General features: G+C 39.8%; 1 protein-coding gene across 7 annotated transcripts; it reads right to left on the bottom strand.

The window, feature by feature from the left end:
- Nucleotides 1-379: 379 nt before the first annotated feature.
- On the bottom strand, nt 380-23,116 carry PREPL (prolyl endopeptidase like). Of its 7 annotated transcripts, none has more exons than XM_049833960.1 (16): nt 22,646-23,116; nt 21,856-22,098; nt 18,406-18,606; nt 17,813-17,879; nt 16,951-17,154; nt 14,815-14,938; nt 12,298-12,514; nt 11,549-11,734; nt 10,746-10,835; nt 9,911-10,114; nt 8,988-9,163; nt 7,330-7,546; nt 6,998-7,147; nt 5,908-6,034; nt 4,755-4,837; nt 380-539 (listed from the first exon to the last, which is right to left on the bottom strand). In XM_049833960.1, the coding sequence occupies exons 2-16, from the start codon at nt 22,072-22,074 to the stop codon at nt 459-461; spliced, it is 2,346 nt and encodes a 781-aa protein (XP_049689917.1). In that variant the 5' UTR covers nt 22,075-22,098; nt 22,646-23,116; the 3' UTR covers nt 380-458. The 7 variants fall into 7 exon arrangements, with proteins under 7 accessions (XP_049689917.1, XP_049689916.1, XP_049689921.1 ...); XM_049833959.1 differs by having other exon boundaries at nt 16,951-17,157; nt 18,406-18,603; nt 22,646-23,115; XM_049833964.1 differs by having other exon boundaries at nt 16,951-17,157; nt 22,646-22,941.
- Between the last annotated feature and the right edge of the window lie 62 nt (nt 23,117-23,178).

Raw genomic sequence — 23,178 nt, 5'->3', positions numbered from 1 at the left:
TGTATGCGAATTAGTTTTAGAAGACCTTAGTGAGAGCTTTAAATCAAATACTTCTGGGGAGTTTTACTGCCTTGTGTAAAACGTGGTCTTCTGGAAGAGAGGTCTTAGACTGGAAAGGCTACCTGTACAAAGTGCATGTACTTCACATGTTAGGCTTTACGCACCAACTGTTGTGCTTCTGTTCCACTTGTATAGTGCTGCACTGATGGCTTGTGTGAACAGAACTGTACTGAACAACTTGATTAATGCAGGTGGCTACTTCTGTACTATCTGGCAGGGGAGAAATTCAGCTCTTAGTTTGTATGTTTATAAGCCAGTTCCATACCCAACTTTGAACTTCTTGTCTGCTTATGCCTACGAAGCAGGGATCCAAGGGGAGAGATCCTTTGGAGGTGTCCACTTTCCACATAAATAAAAATCTGACTCGAAGTTCTTCAGGTGGTCAATGTGTTTATTAGCTATTTGCCAGATTTCATATGATGTTGGAGATGGCATACTTCCTCAAGTTCTTTGTTCAGAAAAGCAAGGTGTCTTGCAACCTAAAATAACGAAAATATTTTACTACAAAATATAAAAATTATTTGCACTATAAACCTTCAGGTTCTTGCACAGCTCTTCTAATCTTCTTGCCTTCCCATACTAATGCCAAGCAGTACCTTGCCCTAAGACAGAATGAGGCTTTTCCTGAAAGAGTTAATTTTGGGAATAACTGCCACAACAACCAAATAACATTTGCTAGGATTTGTTAGAATTAACAGTAATAAAATTCGTATCCAACTGTGATAGTCTGAGATGTCAGTAACAACACGGCAGGTCTTGGCAGTATGTTGCTTTTAGCCAGGCACGTTGGTACAAAGCGCAAAACGTTGCAACCTAATTGTAGTAGCATCCTTTGGTGGTACAGATCACGCATTTCAAAATGTGAAGATCAAACCCCTCATCGGTCGGCGGCGAGGCCAGCGGAGGCAACGGTAAGTGGGGGCTGAGCGCCAGCCGGAGGCGGACCGGGGGGCGCCCGAGGCGCGGGAGCCCCGGGGCGGAGCGGCGGGACCCGGCCGGAGCCGGCGGCTCTCGCGAGAGAGGCTGGCGCGGGGCGGGCGTTGCCACGGGCAACCGCGGGAGGTTCGAACGGCCCCGAGGAGCGGCGGCGGCAGGCCGGGCAAGGAGGGCGCGGCCCCCCCTTCCTCTTCCCAGCCCGAGAAGGCTACTCGAGCGGCGGGCGTCGGCCCAGAGGGGCCCCAGGTATGGTTGCTGCCACTCAGGTGAAAGCCATCGCTAGGAAAAAGGTGGCGACGCAGACAGAGCTCCCGAGCAAACGTGCAGCTGTCCGGGTCTCCGGCTGCGGGGAGTGCCCGAGTCTGTCACTGGTGCGGGAGGGCAGCGGGGACGCCTCTTGTGTGAGGTGTGACCAGGTGGGTGATCTGCTCAGCCTGGCGGCAGAGCTGAACGAGGAGGTGGAAAGGTGGAGTACCACCAGGTTGGTGGACCCACACCCACCATCCCTGAGGCAGAGGCAGCAGATGGAGGCTCCGCGAGAAGCGGAGGTTCCCCTGCCCTCTTGCCACCAGGCAGGAGGGGACCTACGAGATCGAGGGGAATGGACACGGGTCCCCGCTCGGGGAGGCAGGTGAGTCCCCTCCCGGTCTCCCTCACCTTCCCAGTTGCCCCTACACAACAGGTATGGGACTCTGGAACTTGAGGACCGGGCCAGTGAAGATCAGGGTGTAGATGAAGTCCTATCTAGGGGGGTGCCTAGGCTCAGTCAGGCAGCCCCACTCATTCTCACATCCTCTGAAAAAAGAAAAAGGAGGGTAATTGTGTGCCCTTGTCTTTGTGGGGGACTTTAACTTTCCAGACATCTGCTGGAAATACAGCACAGCAGTGAGTAAGCAATCTAGGAGGTTCCTGGAGTGTGTGGAAGATAACTTCTTGACACAGCTGGTAGGTGAGCCAACCAGGGAAGGAGCCTTGCTAGATCTGTTGTTTATGAACAGGGAAGGATTGGTGGGAGGTGTGATGGTTAGAGGCCGTCTTGGGCTTAGCGACCATGGAATGATAGAATTCTGAAGTTTTCGTGAGGCAAGGAAGGCGGTTAGCAAAACCACCACTATGGACTTCTGGAGGGCAGCCTTTGGCCTCTTCAGGACACTGGTTGAGAGAGTCCCTTGGGAGACAGTCCTGAAGGGCAAAAGGGTCCAGGAAGGCTGGACATTCTTGAAGAAGGAAATCTTAATGGCTCAGGACCAGGCTATTCCCATGTGTTGCAAGTCGAGCCGCTGAGGAAAATGACCAGCCTGGCTGAACTGGGAGCTTTTGCTAGGAGTCAGGAAAAAAAGGGAGAGTTTACCATCTCTGGAAGAAAGGGCAGGCAACCTGGGAGGAGTACAGGGATCTTGTTAGGTCATGCAGAGAGGAAATTAGAAAGGCAAAAGCTCAGCTAGAACTCAATCTGGCCACTATTGTAAGGGACAACAAAAAATGTTTTTACAAATATGTTAACAGTAAAAAGAATCCCAAGGAGAATATCTATCCTTTAACGGATACAGAAGGGAACGTTGCCATCAGATATGAGGAAAAGGCTGAGGTACTTAATGCCTTGTCTCAGTCTTTAATAGAGAGACCAGTTATCCTCAGAGTACTCTGTCCCCTGAGCTGGAAGGCAAGGATGGAAAGCAGAATATACCCCCACCCATTAATCCTGGAGGAAATAGTTAGTGACCTATTATGCCGTCTGGACACTCACAAGTCTATGGGACCAGACGGGATCCATCCAAAAGTACTGAGGGAACTGGCGGAGGTGCTTGCCAAGCCACTCTCCATCATTTATCAGCAATGCTGGTCAATGGGGAAGGTCCCAGAGAACTGGAGACTTGCCAATAGGATGCCCATTTACAAGAAGGGTCAGAGGGAGGATCTGGGGAACTATGGGCCTGTCAGTCTGACCTCGGTACCGGGTAAGATTATGGAACAATTTGTTTTGAGAGCACTCACATGGCAAGTCCAGGACAAGCAGGGGATCAGGCCTAGTCAGTATGGGTTTACGGAAGGCAGGTCCTGCTTGACCAACCTGATCTCCTTCTATGACCAGGTGACCTGCCTAGTGGATGAGGGAAAGGCTGTGGATTTTATCTACCTTGACTTCAGCAAGGCCTTTAACACTGTCTCTCATGGCATACTCCTTGAGAAGCTGGCATCTCATGGCTTGGACAAGTGTACTCTGCTGGGTGAAAAACTGGCTGGCTGGATGAGCCCAGAGGGTTGTGGTGAATGGGGTGAAATCCAGTTGGCGGCAGGTCACAAGTGGTGGTCCCCAGGGCTTGATGTTAGGCCCTGTTCTGTCTGATATCTTTATCAATGATCTGGACAAGGGGATCGAGTGCACCCTCAGCAAGTTTGCAGACAACACAACACCAAGTTGGGAGGCAGGGTCAATCTGCTTGAGGGTAGGAAGTCTCTCCAGAGAGATCTGGACAGGCTGGATTGACAGGCTGAGGCCAATTGTATGAAGTTCAACAAAGCCAAGTGCCGGGTCCTGCACTTGGGTCACAGCAACCACATGTAGCACTACAGGCTTGGGGAAGAGTGGCTGAAAAGCTGCCCAGCAGAGAAAGACCTGGGGGTGCTGGTTGACAGCTGGCTGAATATGAGCCAGCAGTGTGCCCAGGTGGCCAAGGGGGCCAACGGCATCCTGGCCTGCATCAGAAATAGTGGGGCCAGCAGGAACAGGGAGGTGGTTGTTCCCCTGTACTCGGCACTGGTGAGGCCGCACCTCGAGTACTGTGTTTAGTTTTGGGCCCCTCACTACAGGAAAGACATTGAGGTGCTGGAGCGTGTTCAGAGAAGGGCAACCAAGTTGGTGAGGGGCCTGGAGCACAAATCTTATGAGGAGCGGCTGAGGGAGCTGGGGCTGTTTAGTTTGGAGAAGAGGAGGCTGAGGGGAGACCTTATCACTCTCTACAACTACCTGAAGGGGGGTAGTAGTGGGGTGGGTGCTGGTCTCTTCTGTCAGGTGGCTGGAGATAGGACAAGAGGAAATGGCCTCAAGTTGCAGCAAGGGAGATTTAGGTTGGATATTGGGAAAGATTTCTTTACTGAGAGGGTTGTCAGACATTGGAATAGGCTGCCCAGGGAAGTGGTGGAGTCACCATCCCTGGAGGTATTCAAAAGAATGTAGACAAGGCACTTCAGGGCATAGTTTAGTGGGCATGGATGATGGTTGGACTCGATCTTGAAGGTCTTTTGCAACCTAAATGGTTCTATATATGTTTTACTCATGAGGAAGATGGAAGTAAATAGCCAGTATGACTATTTTAAGCACTTAATACTCTATAGTGCAAGACTCTGCCTGCTGGAACAATATTTTGCACAACTTAAAACCTTTCATTCAAAGCTCTCAGCACATTACAGTGGGAATTTAACACTATTTTGAGGCTTAAGGCACAATAAGGTTCAATAATCTGGCTCTGTCACTGGCTCTTTTATATCTATGAAAATATATATTGATAAATATCTATAATTACGTGTGTATATATATATATATAAAAAACCTGCTGGTTTATATATATAAAAACCCAGCAGTTGCTCTTGCAACATTTTATATATATATATGTAACCTTTGTTCCAGCAGTATTTTTTTTTCTTTTGATACTTTAAACACACATTCAATAACTGCATGAACTACTGAGGCTGAAGTATCAATCAAGGGGACACCTCCCCCCAGCATGTTACAGATGTGTACAATAAAGGGAACATACCTCATTCAGTGAATCCTCCCAAGATGAATCACAATGACTGCCATTTGCCTGGATGTCTAAGATGATACTAGGGATCCAATTTCCTGGAACAATGAAGCTAGTGATTACTTGACATTGAATGAATGAGGAAGAAGGTAAATGGGGATGTGAGTTGTTAAGGGACAGGTAATTCCGTCTTCCGTCCTGACAGAATTTCTGTTGTTCCTTAAGAAAAAAGAAGAATCATATAGGGGCTTGCTGAATGAACTATTTGTATGTCTATTAAATAGGTATTTGAAAAATGCTTATATATTTAGTGTGTTTGTTCTCTGAGTCTTTTTGGAAAGGTGTGCTTTTTTCTTTTTGAGCAAAGACTGCAAAAGCAATTGCAGCATCTCTTCTCCTTCCTCAACTACTACAGTTGTGCTGCTAGCAGAGAAGGGGCATAATGAAATTTAGAAAAGCTATTTCAAGATCTGTTTTGGTACTGATGGTAAAAGCCTCTCGTACTAGAAAATAGTAAGGCTTGAATGTACCTTTTGCTGGACTTCAGTTAGTGTTTGATTTCAGGTATAAAAGTGTCTATGCCTTGGCACTGCTGTCATGCTAAAACTGCAGGTGTTAGACCAAGTTAGAAAACTTGGACAAGTAGGTTTTTACAGAGCAGCAAAAATAAGATTTTTATCCGTGTGTTGTTCATAACTGCAGTCTGACAGTATCAGTAGCTGGACTAGACAGTATGGGTTCACCTAGCCCTGTCCAACAGTCACCATATGTTGAAGCCTAGGAAAGACTGAGTCCAACTTGTATTCTCCCAGTCTTTTTTTTTTTTTTCTTCATCTCAGAGGGTTTCCTGAGGCTGTTGTGGTTTGTCACTATTAGTATTTAACATATATGGGTTTAACTGTTTTCAGGCAGGTCTACAATAGAGACATCTGGTCCCTTTTAAGGCTCTGGAGAGAGCATCTTAGAAGCTGATGTTCATCTATTTGTCAGTATGACTGCACATCTCATCTTTGCAGATAATGGAAATTACTTCAGAGCTTTAGAAACTGGATTATATTGTACAAATGAATGCACTAAAGGAGGAGTCAATCTCTATGGTGTTTAATTACATGACTACTAATATTCTGGTTTAGTTAACTCCATGTATCTGTAACATTCGTATTCTTACCTTTCTTACTTGGTCTGCTGGCATGATCCAGTGCAGCCTTCCGAAGTTTCTGAACATATCGTAAAACTCCTGTTAGTGGTATCCGTTGATCGTTTTCATATGCCGTGATAAAAAACGAAGGATAACGCTGAGATTAAAAAACAAAACCAGTTAAATACTTGACAGCTGATTTTTCTCATAAAGTAACAAGTTTTTCTCTACTTGTCTTACTGTACTACTTGTTATGATTTATCTAAAAACACTTCTATTACATAATTACCTGCTCTTAAAAAAGCACTGTTACCACTCCAACTGCAAAAAGTACTTTGGTCTGAAAAATTACTTCATCTTAGCGGATCATCTACTCGCAAAAGGTAATAAAAAACATCCTCTTCCCACTGGTAAAGGTCTGCTACATGTCTGCTTACTGATGATTGCAATTATAGGGGAGTAATAATAATTATGGAATGGTTCGCCTTAAAACAGTAGCTGAATTTACTTTTGCAATCTTTCTACACGTAAAAAGTAGCTGTTTTTATATAGTAAGCTTTTACTTAATGAAGCTATACAACACAGCTAACACATTACTTCAAATAAAGAGATTTCCTCTGAGATGACAATGTTAAAGCTATAGCTCTTTTTCCATTTCATTGTTTGCATCTGAGAAGGTATTTGATCAGTGGAAAATACCTCCTTCCTCCTTTGACAAAGTCTGCAAAACTCAGCAGAACAACAGAACCCCCCCACATAAGGAGAAGTTATTTTACCTGTTGAGGTTTGTTATACTATAGAATAATCTATTACTTCCTGTCAGTCCTGTAACAAAACAAGTTTTTGAAATCTACTGATTATTTAGAGGGTGGCACTTCGTTCATTTCAGTAATCACTTATGACTCCAAGTATTGCTAAGATTATTACTGAAATAGTTTGTATTTGCATTAATGATTCATTTTAACATAAAACAGCAGCTAAGAATTCTAAAATACTGGGTTTTAAAGCACTGAATAGTTAAATAGACTTTTTTTTAAATTCCAGGTATCCATTTTTTTGTTTTCTTATAAACTGATACACTTTATTATTGTAATATGTCACACAGAAAGCAAAGTTTTACCTGTGGCTTAATATTCTGGTATGGACAATAGCTTTTGATATACTTCATACATTTTTCATCTGCTAATGGATTTCCCCATTCTTCCTGTTCTTCAATTGTCAGTGGGAGATGAGTTTTCATCATTGTATTTAGAACATCTACAAAAGGAGCCTTAGAAGTTATAAAAAAAAAAGTTGACAAATAGGAGAGAGGATCTCAAATGCCTAGATCAAGGTTTTCTCAAATAAATGAGGAAAGTGAATTTTGAATTGGCATGTTTTCAATTCTGAAACTGGTAGAATGAAACAGAAAAGTTTAATGTCATAATCCATAAAAGGTTTGCAGCACCTCACCTGTAAAACCACGGCTCTGATAAGTTCTGGATCAGCGTTGCACAGCGCTCCTGCAAGAACTCCTCCCGCACTGGCAGCTGCTAGTGCTGTGTATTTTGGCTGAGAAAATCCTAGCTGATGCAGCAGCATGATGCAAGCCTTAAGGTCATGGAGACCTTTGAGTTTATTATACTGACATCCATCTTTGTGCCAGCTAAGACCTAGCTCTCCTCCACCCCTGAAATTTAAAACAATTCAAGTTGGAATTCCTTTGGAAAATGTTAACACAGCAAAGCTTCAGATAATGAAAGGATAGCAGCAGCCACAGAATTGCAAAACCATAGTTTGCCTTCCCAATTAACTCTTCTTCCGTTATTGTCTTTACCCTTCTTTATGGCTAAAATACACAGCATGCAAACAAAAAAATCTGTGCATGATGATTGGTGAAAAGCCTAACTGCATGGTGCTCCATGCCCTTGTGTTCTTTTGTCCTAGAACTCACAGGAAAAGCAGCACTTTAGGAAATGACACTATCATTGTAGCCAATACAAAATCAGACACTAATATTATCTTTTTATACAGGAAACTATTAAAATATCTAAAATATTTTCAATAATAATATCACTTACAAACTAGCATTTATTGAAAACAGTAAAATAGTATTCTCAGCACCACACTGACACTCTCAGGATTTGTCTTCTGTGTCGCTTAAATTTTGAGACAGTTAAAGTGGTTTTTTTTCCTAGTTTGTGAATTTCAAATACTACTTGAAATGTATTTTGTAATACAGAATTTTGAAATTCATTTGTATTCCTTTCTACGCAAACACAATTTTGGTTCTAAGCCACCTGAAATTTCCTTATTCAGGTTTCAAGTTTAAAATTACCTAACTGATTAGTCTGCCAAAATCTTCATCTTTGGATGAAGAATCCATCTTCATCTAGGACTGACCTGCATCTTAAAATACTTAGAGGGGTGGGAGGAACAACAGCACAATGCTTGCCACTGAATATAGCAGACTGAATATATATGTATGCTGAATTTGTTTTAGAACTGGTATTTCAAACAATTGCTCATTCTCCCCCTTCCTTCTCCTCCCTAAAGTGATTCTTTTGTTATCTTCTTTACCTACTGATTATATCAATGAAAATGTGAAGCCTATTGTACATAGTGGTTTGTAGCTAAACTGGAGACAGAGGATTTAGCCAATAAAAGAACAAGAGATGCAGGTTAAATGCTTAGTTGTTGCTGTAGAAGGCAAATGGCTTTCAGAAGATGCAGACTGAACATTAGTACACAATGCCCCCAAAGAGAGGGAGGTAGCATGTCATTGCAATTTGAACATCTTATCAAAATTTTTCTTCAGCAAAGATGAGACAAGAAGTAATGAGATTTCAAAAGATTAGAAGTTACATACAACCATTCTGTTGATTTAAGAAACCTAAATACAGTATGTGGTCTTGAAAGTATGATTTATTTTTTTTTCCCCTGAGGTAAATTTATTTTTTTTGTTAAGAACTACTTTGAAAAAAATCTAAAGAGATGGAAGTGAAAAGCATGAAGAATTAGGTATAGCTACATGAAAAAAAATTATTTCTGTACTGCTTCAGTTGCATATCAAGAAATATCTATATATCCCACAAACTAAAATCTTAATTCCGTTTTATATTTTGACTTACCTAACATGGCAATATGCTAATATCCAACCCTCTTCAATTAACATCAGCTTCTCTTCTTTAAAGCTCATGTTCAAATCTATGCCATAAGCTCCATATACATGAACTAGAAGTGGTTTCCTGTGTAGCTCTTTAGAATTCATACTATGAAAAACTGTAATTGGCACCAAAGTTTCATCCTGGAAATGAAGGAGTATTTTACAATAAAGGACACTGCAGAAATCTCAATGACACATGGTAATGAAAACTTCAATTATTTATTTTAAAATGTGTTTTTTTGATTACAGTAATTTTTTTCACTTAGAATGTACAAAGCACTCTTGAAAAATAAAGCGAGAGCCTGAACCTCTGCTGTGGAGGCTTATGGATGCAGAGTATAAAATTCATTTAAGTGTAACACCTGAGGAGTTTTTAAACTACCAAAGCACCCAAGTCTTCCTTGCGTTTTTAATACCAAGAATATGTATTATTAAGAAAATAGTTTACCACTTACTGCAGCAGAAACTCTTTATTAACATCTCCAATTTTTTTAAACTCAGGCTGTTAAAACTTTCTTTTCTTGATCTATACTGTGCAGCTGGTTGTGGGGTGTTCTTTTCAACAGCTGGCACCTCTTTCATTTATCATGGAGAGTATGATACCATACATCAACCACCATCTATGTTATACTATGCTAAGATTCTTAACTCATCATGTACTGTTATTGCCTCTAGAATACCCAGGTTAACAGAAAAAAAAAATCTTATCACGACTCCATCTTGTTCTTTTCTATAGCCCTGAAGAAAACTCCCACTGTTTAGTAACTATAGCACCAACTGCTCTTTTCATTTTTTTTAATCTCTATTTGCTGCCAAATGCATTTTCTTTGAATGGGTGGGGAGGAAGGGAAGAATAAAGGGAATGCGAAAAGGACTGAAAAATCTTACCTTGCTTTTAGCTAGTAAACGTGTAGTGTGACAATTCGTAATAATTGGTACCTCTTGCACAGCTTGTTCAATGAGATTATTTTCTTTAAATGAATATGCAAAACATTTAGGGGGGTGTACTGGGGAGGTGAGCTGAAAATAGCAAGTGCTGGTGGTATGTTCAGGATGAGATTCCAATTCAAATTCACAGGCCCACGTAGGTAGCTGAGAAAACATGGCATTTCAGGTGAGACCCTTATACTGCTTCTGTAAATTTTGCCTAGTGTGTCCTTCAGAAGAAAAAATTTTTTGATATCAAGTCACTTATCTTCAGTTTGTCTGTAGCACAATCTGTATTTCTTTTAAATTCAGTAATGAAACAGAGAAAAAGTTAAAGACGTAGGGGAAAGGTTGCCAAAGGCTACTGATCAAGTTCAACAATGACATAGAAAAGAAAAATAAATCCAAATTCAGTTTAAAATGGGCATTACTGTAGATTTTTTTAAAAATTAAAACTTTCTTTGAAATCATTCTGCATTGTTTTTATTTTTTAGATCCGATTTCCCTTCTGATTTTCAGTCCTACTTCAACATGTTATACAGCCAAGTCTATCTCAGTTGTTATGCTTTTGCTGTGAGTTAGCTTCAGTAATGCTAAGCCACTGAAAACCCCTGCCTCTTGACTTTGTTCCTAGTGCCAGCCATTGTGAAGAACAAAGCATTTTCCTGGCACATTCACCCTCACTTACTGCTATTATATTTAAGATTTTTAACTCTGCTAAGAATAAAAGAAATCAAGATTCATTCTTTGAGAGCAGCAGGGACATAGTCAAACCCTCTGCCAGGCCACTACTTACTTGGGTTAGGTTGCTAGATAGCGACTTCTGAAATGGCAGCAAAAGTCCAAGTTCTCCAGAGTAACTGCAGACCCTTTCTGAATAAACAAACTATAACCATTTTCAAAAATGAAGGTTTCAGAGACCATACAGTGTACTTTGTTGAAAACCTTTTTCTGTTGCAGTTTTATAGAATGCAGCATTGGTAACTTGTTGCAATATACTTGTGAGTAGCTCAGATGGTATTTTTCATGCAAACAAATCAATTAAATATTTTGTCTGAATGGTCTCTGGAAATCATGGTTTTGAATTGAGTCACTTTTTGTTTTTAATCCACAAGTATTTAGCAACAACTAGAGAAGGGAAGAAATATTTTGCACAAATTGTACTGCACTATCAACTCTTCCCATTTTTATGCAACAGTGTCTATACTTGTCTTCTGAATGTTCTAATCTTTCTTCTGTGGCAGGGCCAGGCTTATTTCCTTGCTTACACGGGTAAGTGTATCCAAAAATAGGCCCAGTAAAACTCAGTAGAGTGTTTAGGGAATCAAGTCCTATTTTACTTAATCAGCTGTATTGTAAAGATCTTGACTGTATTAAGTTGAAGAAAGAACTGACTCAAAGGATAGCTGCTGTCCAAGTGCTGCAATAAGCCACCACATGAAATACAATTAGTCACAATGATGAACTTGACAGTATTATAGTTTCCAAACCACTTCTACTCTTGGAATTAACCTTTGCTTTCACTATAATGTTATGTTAAAAAAAAAAAAAAAAAGTGCTGGAAAAATATGAAGCTGCTTAAGCCAAGCTAAAACATACCTCTATTGACTGAACTAAATGTGAAACAAAAGAAATCACATTTAAGTAAAGATGACCAGCATTCTTCAGGAACATAACACAGTGATCAGTAAACATCTCCAAGTCTACTAGCTTGGTTTTCTTTTCCAGTGCATAAACTAACTGCCAGTTCTTCATGCCACTGGAAGCCACTGGTGCCTTCATCAACTATAAAAACAAAAACCAACCTTGCATTACTAAGATGTAGTAACAGTTACAAATGAGATGTACAGACACATAGGTGATCTAATGCAATGTTTTTATTGCAAAAAATTATTAGTTTGTATTGGGGCATTTTGCCTGACTAAAACTGGAGGGTTTTAAACTCCTTTTACCTGGGCAAAATGGAAAAACAATTCAGTAACATTTAGAATAAGTTCAATTCTCATAGATTAATCTATAGAAGATTATCATGCAATAAGTGCTTTCAGTGTGGCCAGCAGAACTGTAGGTGGTTTGGTTATGTAGGCTGAGATCACCAACTTAAATCTTAATATAGGGGAAATGACTGTTAAAAATGTTGCCAAAGGAGTTAGAATCAAACTGGCATGCTACACGTGAAAGTCCATGTACTACTATCAGTCTTTCAATCCATACAGCTCTGTGTAAGTCTCTTAAATTATTTCACTAAGGTGTGAAGCACAGAATTACAAGCCAGCCTTACTATTTCTATATGATCTGCAACAGGTATCTTAACAAATCCTGTGAATCTTATTATCAGTTCAAATTACCTTATATTGTGCAAGTTCTCCATATGTAGTAAGAATATATAACTCGTCATTTCTGTGCTCAATATGGTAAATGACTCCTTTTGTTCGTGCTTGTACAAGAGCAGGTAACTTAAAAGGATGTCTACAGTCAATCAGCCAAACTTCTGATGTTGTCTTGCTGTTGCTGTTGATAGTGAGAAAACGTCTATCTTTTGTGCAATATATGTCCACAAAGAATCTGTAAGGAATAATTAAAAAAAAAAAGCTTAAACTTGATTAGCATTTAAAAAATACAGGTTGTTTCAGAATCATGGGCTTACATCTGCAAGATAAGAAACAGCGTGCCTGTATGTAGGCTGGAGAAATTCCAGACTACTTGGTTCTCAAACCCACTCCTGCTGCATTTATCCTGGGATTTAAAAACCTACCATCTTGTGTGCAGAACCTGAAATATGAAAGGAAAGCCGTTCATTTGTTGTCCAACTGAATACAAGTTTTTGCATCATTGAGATAGACTGGATGCTCACAGATGTATACAGGCTTTAAAATTCAGGCAAAACTTAGAGCCTCTTATTGAGCTCATAACCCTATTTAAAAAAAAAAGTAATAATGGATAATTAAATTAAAATGAATGAAGGACATCACCTGGGAACAGCAGTAACAAAAGAAAAGCAACAGCTATTATAAAGATAAACTGATAAAAGGCCCAAGTGTTACTGACCTACCTTGGTCTGAAGCAAGTAAGACAAAAAGACTACTTTTAAAAAAAAGTACAGAAGCCTATATGAGACAAGATGGACAGTGTTACAGTGATAAAGCTGGAAACTAGGAACTGGTTTTGGAACTATATAAGAAACTAGGAACTATCTACTGGTTTTAAATGCTTCTAAAATCTAGAAACACAAAACAGAATGACAGCCAGTGGCTGGATGCTAATATTAGACAAGTTCAGGCTGAAATTCAGATGCAACTTTCTGAGTCATCCTAATTAACTGGAATGTCATGTCTTGAGACATAGCAGTTTCTTAGCCATTTTGAATCTTTAACACTGGATGTCTCTAAAAGCAAAACTGTCCAACACAAAGATCCAGAAGATTTCATCAAGAAATTGCAGGGTGGAGTACTGTAATCTACATTATACAGATCAGATACATGACTGCAATAATGATCCCTCTAGACTTCAAATATTTGACTGGAGAAGGGAAGGATGCTTTAGATAGCATTTTAAGTGCCTTTAATTATTTGCAGGTAGAGCAACTCCAATGTTTTTGGTACTATTGTTTTTTCTAATTGCACCCTCTTGACATTGCTAAGGCAGGCACAGCAGGGGATCTAAAGTCTGCAAGGCATCAGCTTCCTGCCTCTCTAATACACGTGAATTTGGTAAAAGTGTGGCAGTGCATTCAGTAGAGATTCCAACAGTTCAGCTCTGCTGACATTACCTCTAAAAGAGTCAAGCTGAAATGCAGGTTATGCTTCTCCCCAAGGACTCTGACCCTGATATTACAATTTTTTTTTTCTTTGTAGTTTTTTTTAAGGAAGTCAAGAAATATTCATCTTCTAAAAAAAGAATATTTGATTGCACCTAAAATGAGCTGGTGAAATGTAGAACAGAACTGCTCAATGGCAATACAAAAGAATGTCTTGCCATCTCCGATGAACAAGTGAGTTCATTTATGAGCTGCAATAGCACATGAACCTTTAGAGTAAGTTTCTAGTAGATTTACTGTAATGACTATGACCTTCAGAATTATGCCAACAGTTTCCCTGTGGGGAAGTGTCAGGTCAGTGCAACTTGATTTTCCAAAAGTATGCATCAAATGCAACTGGAACAAAAGGATCTTATTTATTCCATCTCAATTGCAGATTTTTTTTCTGTTTTTATTAAGATTAAAGTATAATTGAAATTTCTTTACTGAATATGTAACTCGAATTAAGAATAATCACAAACGTTTATGGAATGCTGTATGAATCTACCACATGCTACATGGCTGAAAAACTAGTTCTGCACTCAATTTAGCAAGAGCCTTCTCGTCTTCCTAAACCACTGCTTAAAGAAAGGTTATTGAGAGGGTATTCAGTCAACAATAGTTCTGTCTCTGGGAATGCTGTAATGATTTTGCTCATCCATTACCCAGAGCAAGGATTAGCCTGAACTTCTATGTTTTTTAAAAGATGTATCAGACATCAATAGCAGAGAAAACAAAATGAAATCCACAGTCTGATTTACCCTGTATGACACTGTCACACATTCATTAAAGGACACCCTGACCTGAGACTGACCTTGACATTTATAAACTCAGCTGAACTCGTGAGGTAAGAGAGGAAAGTTAAATCTCTGTTGATCACATATCAAGAGGAGAACAGAGCACATTCTCAGACTGCATAAGGCACTACTGACAGCAGAACACAACTTAAAATTGGCTTTTACCATTTTGAATATGATATAGAAGAATTTGTTTTCCAAACCAGTTATATTTTACATATAAAATACTCTAGAATATGTAAAGGACTTGTTATATTTTAGGTAAGTATTACCTTGCATCTTGTTCTGTATAAACTAACTTAGTATGTTTCTGATCAGTTAAAGTTGTCATAAACACATTCTGGCATTTAAGGTTCTTCTGACTTGTGTAATACAGAACATCATTTGTAGCCCATTCTGGAAAAAAGACAAATGCATATCAAATTTGGAACAGTGTATACTATTACTGGTAGAAAATGGAGCTCCATGAACACTGGACCTAACGCTGAAAAAGGTGGGTTGTAGCTGACGTGGAACTGAGGACAGCACTTCTACATCCCAGAGGCCGGGGTAAGCCACAAAATTTTTTTTCCATGTTTTCTAAGAATCCCACAGAACAAGAATCTCATAATATATTTAAAAAAAACAAAAAACAAAAGGGCAGAGGACAACGTTCTAGGGCCCAGGAAGAAGCAGCTCTTGACCCTGTGGGGATTCTGGAGGTAACAGGAAAATACAGGAAGTTTGGCTGTATGAAACTTAGCAGAGAAACAGAGGTTTAGATGGAGTCAGCAAGGTCATAGAGTATGAGCAGTGCACCACTACATGTGACTGCATGCAAACCATTTAGAGAAAAGAGATGATGCATGTGCCCCATGGGTACTGCTGACAGAAAAATTCTCCAGTTTTCTATGCTTGTATTTGTGTTCACCAACATTAGAAATGTGTAAATACAGGAACCTTGCTATTCTGAAGTTTAGTAATCTGACTGATCCAGCCAAATTACTGCTGTCTCTTCTGCTCCTATAGCCACCAGAATAATGTTTAATACATATGATATTAAAAAGTTACTGTATGCTGTCTTATGCATAAATACTAATTTTCAGTATAAAACCCAAGGAAGTACCACACTGAAATAATGCAAATAATTTGCTATCTGAACAGCAACGTGGCTCCAAAGTGCACAGGTACCTGGGGTTCACTATGAAGAAAAGCCTTTAGAAGGGAAATCCAAGTTCTTCTATAGCCTAGCATTTAAAAAAACCACAGACGTAAATTTTCAAGAACTTCCATTTGTCTGTCTACTATTGTGTATCATGCAGTACAAGCATATACTTTGCAAGTGGTCATAAGACCTAATTCTCTTGCTCATTATTGATGTACCTCTGTACTTCATGATACCTCTGTACCTCACAGCTGAGCAAGTTTGCAAAATGGCTATAATCTCTACCATTCTAATAGTAATTTTTTGTACTCTTATTATCTACCATAATCTGTTACACCTACGTAGGCAACAGGGAGTTGGTTTCTTAAATGTACTGATTCTTCCAGACAAACCTAGACAGATATTCAAATCAAGTATAGTTAAAAATGTCACTGGCAACTTTGAAGGCCTAGTTTTCAACAGGCATTACAAACTTCAATTGTGTAAACACAACGTTAAATTCTTGCTACTCTTCATTTTTCTAACTAGGAAGTTTTACCTACAGTTTTAATTTTTTGCCCCGCCCAGGCAAACTGCTTACTGCACTATAGATACTTGATGACATCTAACAATATAATCCAACATATAAGATGTGGAACGTTGTATACACGCTATTGTGCTCTTTTTTTCTATATTATTTAACATACTATTAAAAAAGAAAGATTTCCCATTCACTTCGGTTTACCTCTGCTTATTTTAACAGCAATGTAAAGCTCTGTAATCTATTCTGGAAGAACTGACTCAAGGCCTGACTGGGTTCTGAACTGTGATACACATCCTGGAGTCCAGTTGAAATTCCAGCCAATACTTAACAGTAGGTAGCACTTGCACACTTTTCAGTGAAGCTAAGTGCCTACAGCTATCAGTGACTTCAGTTGTAGCTGTAAGGGTTTACTAACTAGAACATTTCTCAAAAAGATCTTTATATTGCAAACAATTACATCAGTAAATTTTTAAAGAAGCATACTGATTTCAATAAAAAGAATGATATGCATGACTATTCAAACATGTATAAATGCTTGCTTTTACAATGAAGGAAAACTTGTATTATGAAGGCAGTCACTTTCATCCACGTCAGATAACTTGTTGTGTAGTGTGAAAGAAACTGTAAATAAGAAACAATTCAACAAATATAAAAATGTTGCTTCATTATTTTATTTGTAGACTAGCAAAAATGTTGCGTTGAAAGCTGGTATGATACACAGGACATTTATAAACAACTTACCAAAACTGAATACACTTGGAATTACTTTTTCTACGACAGGAGAATGATCGAGTTTCATAATAATGCAGGTTGCCTCTTCAGAATTTTCACTTTTTAAGCTGATGGCCATGTATCTCTGATCTGGTGAAATTCTGAGCCGTTGAATAAAGGCATCAGAAAAGCCAAGATCTTTGGTGCTGAATAAAACGTCAACATTTCCTTCATCTACTACATAAAAAAGACAGCAAAAAAAATCCTGTAATTAAGGCAATGTCAAAATAAACGTGGTTGTTAATGCCTGTATTTAAAAAGTCTACCTGCAATATTCGCAAGCATACTACTACAATTTATTAACACTAAATATTTGTCTTGCAAGATATTTGCAAATGCAGTTTGTAAAAATCAACAAAAAAATTACAGTTCCAGGAAAAAAAAATAAGTCTTGTAGTGATTATTAAAAATATTTTAAAAGTGTAGATCTTGGCTTCTAGTAAACGTATTAAATTTTTAAGTTCAGATACCTAAAGCACAGTTGTTTTTACTAAATACAATTAGTAATATTTTTTTTTGACCCCCTCAAATAAAAAAGCATGAATGTGCTTTTCCTTTTTCAAAATGTTAGCTTAGTACTCTGAAAAGAAGGGACTTCCCTCTTTCCCCTCCAGCAACTTGCCTTAGTATCAATATATACTATTCTCTAACTCTCTTCACCTCACCTTTTCAGATTCAGAATTCTAGAATTAACCGATCATTAAAGAGTTTTATAGAAGTATTTTATTTTAAGAAACAGAGCAAATAAGCTTTAATGTAAGAAAAGTACACTAAGTGATAAATGTACAACATTTTCAACAATCGTACCACGGTAGGAAGAGAAATCCCTTACCATCATCTGCTTTTGAAAGAAATATGCAGCCATTCTCTTCAAAGTACACATTCTCTCCAAACCTGATCTGTTCAATACAAAACAAACATGTTTTAAGTCCGACATACAGTGAGGCTATTTCCTTAAAATCCCTATGTTCAATCATTCTTCTGTACAACACAATTGTAACACACACAAATGACAGAATATAGCACATGTATTCGATACTGAAGGAGGAATTGCACGCATCAGAAAGTTTCTTTCAAAGTTAGGAAGCCTAAGCTACTTCTACCTGCTCTAAATTTAACAAAAGGCTCAGATCACCTCCAATTGCTCTTGTAACTTACGATGTCTTGTATTCTTTATCCAAAAGTCAGATGATTATTGTATCTTTACTTGTTTTTGCCTATGGAGTAATTAAGGTAAATATGCTATCGTAACAGGTATAAGCTGTTCTAAACACATGTTGTTACTATCCACAATTATTAAAATACTCAAAACTCGCACCATAAATTAATCGGTAAAACAGCATTTTATAGCAGGAATGGCTTTACTGCCTTTTATCTCATCACCGTACTCAGTGATGAGAAATGTTTGTATTTTTTGCCACTTACCCTTGGGCTTACTGAATTGAATGTATACTTGTTGTGCAATTCTTCTAATTTTTCCTTGATTCTTTCTGTCATGGCTTTGTATCTGGCTGAAATGTCATTCCAGTTTTCCTGCTCTGATTTTAGAAGATTCTTGTACAAAAGCTCTGATGTTACTATGGATGTATTTTGCTTCCTCTTGGAAGGGATTTTTGTTCCTTCCTGCTGAGTAAGGGAAGACAACAATGGCTGTAAGTCAGCGCTCTGTACTCCAATATGAATATACTGAGGCAATAATGATATTTCCTGAGCTATAGACCCAAAACCAACTTTGCATTATTACAATAGTATGTGCCATTAAAAAGAAAAGCCACAATTGGGACAAGTTTTTTCTTTTCAATTCTTAGTGATGTTTTAAGGAGACATTGACAAGTGTGTTATACTTGACACACTTACTGAGGTCTTATCTTAAAAATTTAGGGTAATATTAATGTATGCTCTTATCTTAATTGATTATATGTAAATATGTTTGTTCTTGCTCTGGAACTAGTTTTTAATAATTTTTATGGAATTCTGTTATTTTTCCTTCTTCAGAGGTGTTCTTTCATAATTTTCCTGTCTTAGGAATATCATTTCTCTTTCCTTTCTGTTGTGGTTTAACCCCAGCCAGCAACTAAGCACCACGCAGCCACTCACTCACAGAGAAAATCGGGAAAAGAAGTAAAACTTGTGGGTTGAGATAAGAACGGTTTAATAGAACAGAAAAGAAGAAACTAATAATGATAATACTAATAAAATGACAACAGTAGTAATAAAAGGAGTGGAATGTACAAATGATGTGCAGGGCCGTTGCTTACCACCCGCCGACCAACACCCAGCTAGCCTAAGCAGCAATTCCCTAAACCCGCTTCCCAGTTCCTATACTAGATGGGACGTCCCATGGTATGGAATACCCTGTTGGCCAGTTTGGGTCAGGTGCCCTGGCTGTGTCCTGTGCCAGCTTCTTGTGCCCCTCCAGCTTTCTCGCTGGCTGGGCATGAGAAGCTGAAAAATCCTTGACTTTAGTCTAAACACTACTGAGCAACAACTGCAAACATCAGTGTTATCAACATTTTTCGCATACTGAACTCAAAACATAGCACTGTACCAGCTATTAGGAAGACAGTTTTCTCTATCCCAGCTGAAACCAGGACACTTTCCTAGACAACAATGCTGCACACACTTCTGTCCCTGTGCCTAGAATTCCTAACAGCTTGTTCAGGTTCTTATTCCACCTCCTCAAAAGTGTTAGTATAAATGTTCATAACGTGCAGAATGAAGTGAAGCCGTGAACTGATAGGGGTTCTGCAACAATTTTATCAGGAATAAGCCTAAGGATCTGGTTTTCCACAACCCATGAGCAGACCACTGCTACCTCATTGTCCACAAAGCTGTCTTCTCTTGTAAAAATGTTAAGAATGTGTTAAAATTTCGAGAACAATACTACTTCTTTTTGCTTGTTGTACAATCTCACTTGATCTAATAATAAGCTTAACATATGTTACAGTACATAACACTGCACAGATCACACAAAGTAGCATTATAACATTCAGTGTATTAAGTGAATGTGTCTAAACTTAAAAAGCAGCATATACTTTTTACCCTGTCCTCACTTTGCATCAAGAATGGCTGGTTTGTTCCTAGTTTGTCTTCACACATGCATAGACTAAAAGGAGGAGAAACTATTTGCTCCAGTTACCAACCTCCCTATGAATGTAAACCACATCATTCATGAGAGCATATGAGTGTTCATTACTGGTTCAGACCAATGGTCCCTCTAGCCTAGTGTATCAAATCAGAAGCACAAGTCAAAGAAACCATGAAAGCCCTTAGAGAAGCTCTGGAGCAACTGTGCAATTGGTCAAGGTGAAGAAATTACAAGATATGTTAGTTGTACCATGCTCTCCCCAGTCACTGGAAAAACTGCTGTAAGAAAACACTATTCCACAAACCAGAAGCAACCAAAGAAAAACCCCACAGTGGCCACAACTGGATACTTAGGAAAGCATAAGAACCGGACAAACACAGATTATATTCCCCAACAAGTATTCCCCCAGCTTTCCAATTATTTGAGTTCAGGAATTTCCTGAACTGAATGCGGTTTCTGGATATTTAAAAAGTCTTTTTCATGTACATGTATCATCTCCCCTTAGACCTATGTAAAATTTTAGCAACCACAAGTTATTCTGGCAAGTTTCACACTTTATTAATCATTTGATGACTCCCCTCTTGTTTTCAACAGTTCCCATTATATTTATTTGGAAATATTATACAGAGCTGGTGGCCACAGTGTGGATATATATCAGTTACCTGTACACCTCCCTGCCTGGGGAAAGACCAGTCATCTAGAAGAGCATCTAGAAAGATTTTGAGGATAGCAGAGGAACTTGGTGACAATCAGTTTGCAAACATCTGCTCCAAAGCAAACAGGCACAGCTCCCTTTCAGGTGAAAACCACCTGTTTGTATTACGGAACCAGTGTCATAGACCAGCATGTTGTGTTAGTGAACTACCAATGAATAAACAGAACCACACATTCTCATCCATCAAGACTTCATATGTTCTCCTTGAAACATTTGCTTATACTTCAGACACAGACTTAGGACCTGTTTACATTATGGTTACAAATAACAGGGTTACAACAAGATCATCTTTGGGTCACCATTTAAGAAACACTGTCAACTTGAAACAATTTTAGAACACCACGCATCCATATGAAAACATGTTTACTGTAAAATAAACTAAACCACCACTCTTTTTAAACACTACTTATGCATTATACATATAAATCAGTATACAGGCTGTCATACCGCAGTAAACTTTTATAATACCTTTAGCAAACTCTGTATTAGAAACACAGGAATAGAAAACCTGAAATTATTTCATACAATTTTCTGACTCTGTGGATGATACATTACCACCCATTTACACAATATCTACTTACAGAAGTAAATCCAAGTACCTTTTAAAGTACAGTTTATGACAAGTGAATATAATTATGGCAAGTCAATAGAATAACACTTAATATGGCGCAAACCATGACTTACTGGTCAGCACCAAAAAAGATGAGTTTTTTTGAGCCAGCTCATGGTAGTTAAGTCTGCTATCATCACTTTGGACACTTTGCCTCTACACTAGCTGATCTCTCCCTGCAATCTTCTCCTGACACTTTATCTGAGTCTTTCTGGAAGATACCAATTTTTAAAAAACTGCTACAGCAGGAAAATCAACCAAAATGCAGCTTTATATCAAAAAAGTATAGGGAAGTTGAACAATGGTGTAAGTCTCTGAATATAACTGAAATACTAATATTTATCCCCCTGCTTCAAAACCTTTAGGACAAATGTGTTTCCTTGACATTTGAAAAATATGGCTGGTTTCCTTAATACGTGCCAAGGTAGTTGTTGACATTAATTCTATACTTAAACAGCGTACCTTGCAGGAAAATAATCTCCATGGCAGGATGCTTCCAGTTGGCAGAGTCTTATGTGTGCATGTGCTTTCTGAACAGTCCAGGATGTGGCATTTTTTTTGTTGTATTTTACTATAAAGACATATTGTTTGAAGATGGTTATGCTTAGAGTAGTATTTGACACTGAAGCTCAGCCCTTGGAGAAGATTTCGCAGTCCAACACATGACATCCTAACCTTCATTTCTTGATAGTCAACCTGAAATTCCTGAAAATCCCAAACTGCTGATCATTTACACTGTCTATGTGAAATATTCGTAACATAAACTGCAGGCAAAACTTCCTCTCTTTCACAGAAATGAGATTGATTCGTTAGGTAAATCAGATGAGAATAAACAGTAAAACTAAAGCTGCTTCTTAACAACTGGCACACAGAGCTTAGCTTGCATATTAACCTGCTGTTACTCCAAAACGTGGTTCCTGGCGGTTCAAAGTTTAACTCTAGTGAAATTATCAATGAAGAGAAAGGAAGGTGCAATTGTGCATGTTTAAACGTTGAAGGATCAAAAACCGGGAAGATATCGGGAAGTTCCACCCCCCCACCCCCCAAGTATCGTACAACAATCAAATCACTTTATCTCAAGAGGATGACTTGACAGCAAGAGCTGAATGCCCCTCGCAAGAAAACTGACGGGTTTGCAGCTCTGCGGGAGGAAAGGCCCCACGCGTTTCACCGCCCGCGGTCCCGTTCCCCCGTCCCACCCGGTCGAGGGCCAGAGAAGCCGGCCCAGCCTCGCTCCCCGCCAGCCCCTCACCGCCGCGGCAGGCCCGTGCCAACGCCGGGCAGTGCCCGCGGCCCGCGCAAGGACTCGCCGTCGCAGGCGGGGCCGGACCCGCTCTCCCTCCGGTGGGTAAGATGGCAGGCGACTGGGAGCAGCTCCCGGCTCCCTCGCGGGACTGCCCGTAGCCAAGATGGCGGCAGGGCGCTTCAGCCAGCCGCACCGGGCAAGCGCCGCTGATGTCAGCGAGGGCGCACGGAGCTGCGACGGACGGGCAGGCGAGCGAGGGAGCGAGCACGGTCCCTGCCGCGGCTTCCTCAAGTCACTCTCATTTCACCCCCCAAACCGCAGAGGCCGCAGGCAACCCGTTTTGAGGCGCACTCCCGCCCCTCCGGCGCGCCTTAGGAGCCGGGCGTAGCGCGGCGGCAGCCTCTCTCCTCAGCGCTGCCCTTAATAAAGATGGCCATCCACTTCCTCTCTCTCAAGCCCTAGCCCGGCCGGTCCCGGCAGCCGCTGGAGGCTCGGCGGCAAGTCCTCGCCGGCCAGGCCGGGGGGGGCGGGGGGGGAGG

Source organism: Accipiter gentilis, chromosome 30, assembly GCF_929443795.1.
Source record: "Accipiter gentilis chromosome 30, bAccGen1.1, whole genome shotgun sequence".
In the NCBI taxonomy this organism is placed as follows: domain Eukaryota; kingdom Metazoa; phylum Chordata; class Aves; order Accipitriformes; family Accipitridae; genus Astur; species Astur gentilis.
The sequence above is the reverse complement of the archived record's forward strand: the minus strand, read 5'-3'. Positions and strand labels throughout refer to the sequence as shown.

Coding starts and splice junctions, on each gene's coding strand:
- PREPL (XM_049833964.1), bottom strand. CDS start 22,074: ATGAAGGTTAGGATGTCATGTGTTGGACTGCGAAATCTTCTCCAAGGG. Junction 7,547..8,987: donor TTAGCATATTGCCATGTTAG/GTAAGTCAAAAT, acceptor TTTAAATTTCAG/GGGTGGAGGAGAGCTAGGTC. Junction 6,035..6,997: donor ACCAGAATATTAAGCCACAG/GTAAAACTTTGC, acceptor TTTTAATCTCAG/CGTTATCCTTCGTTTTTTAT.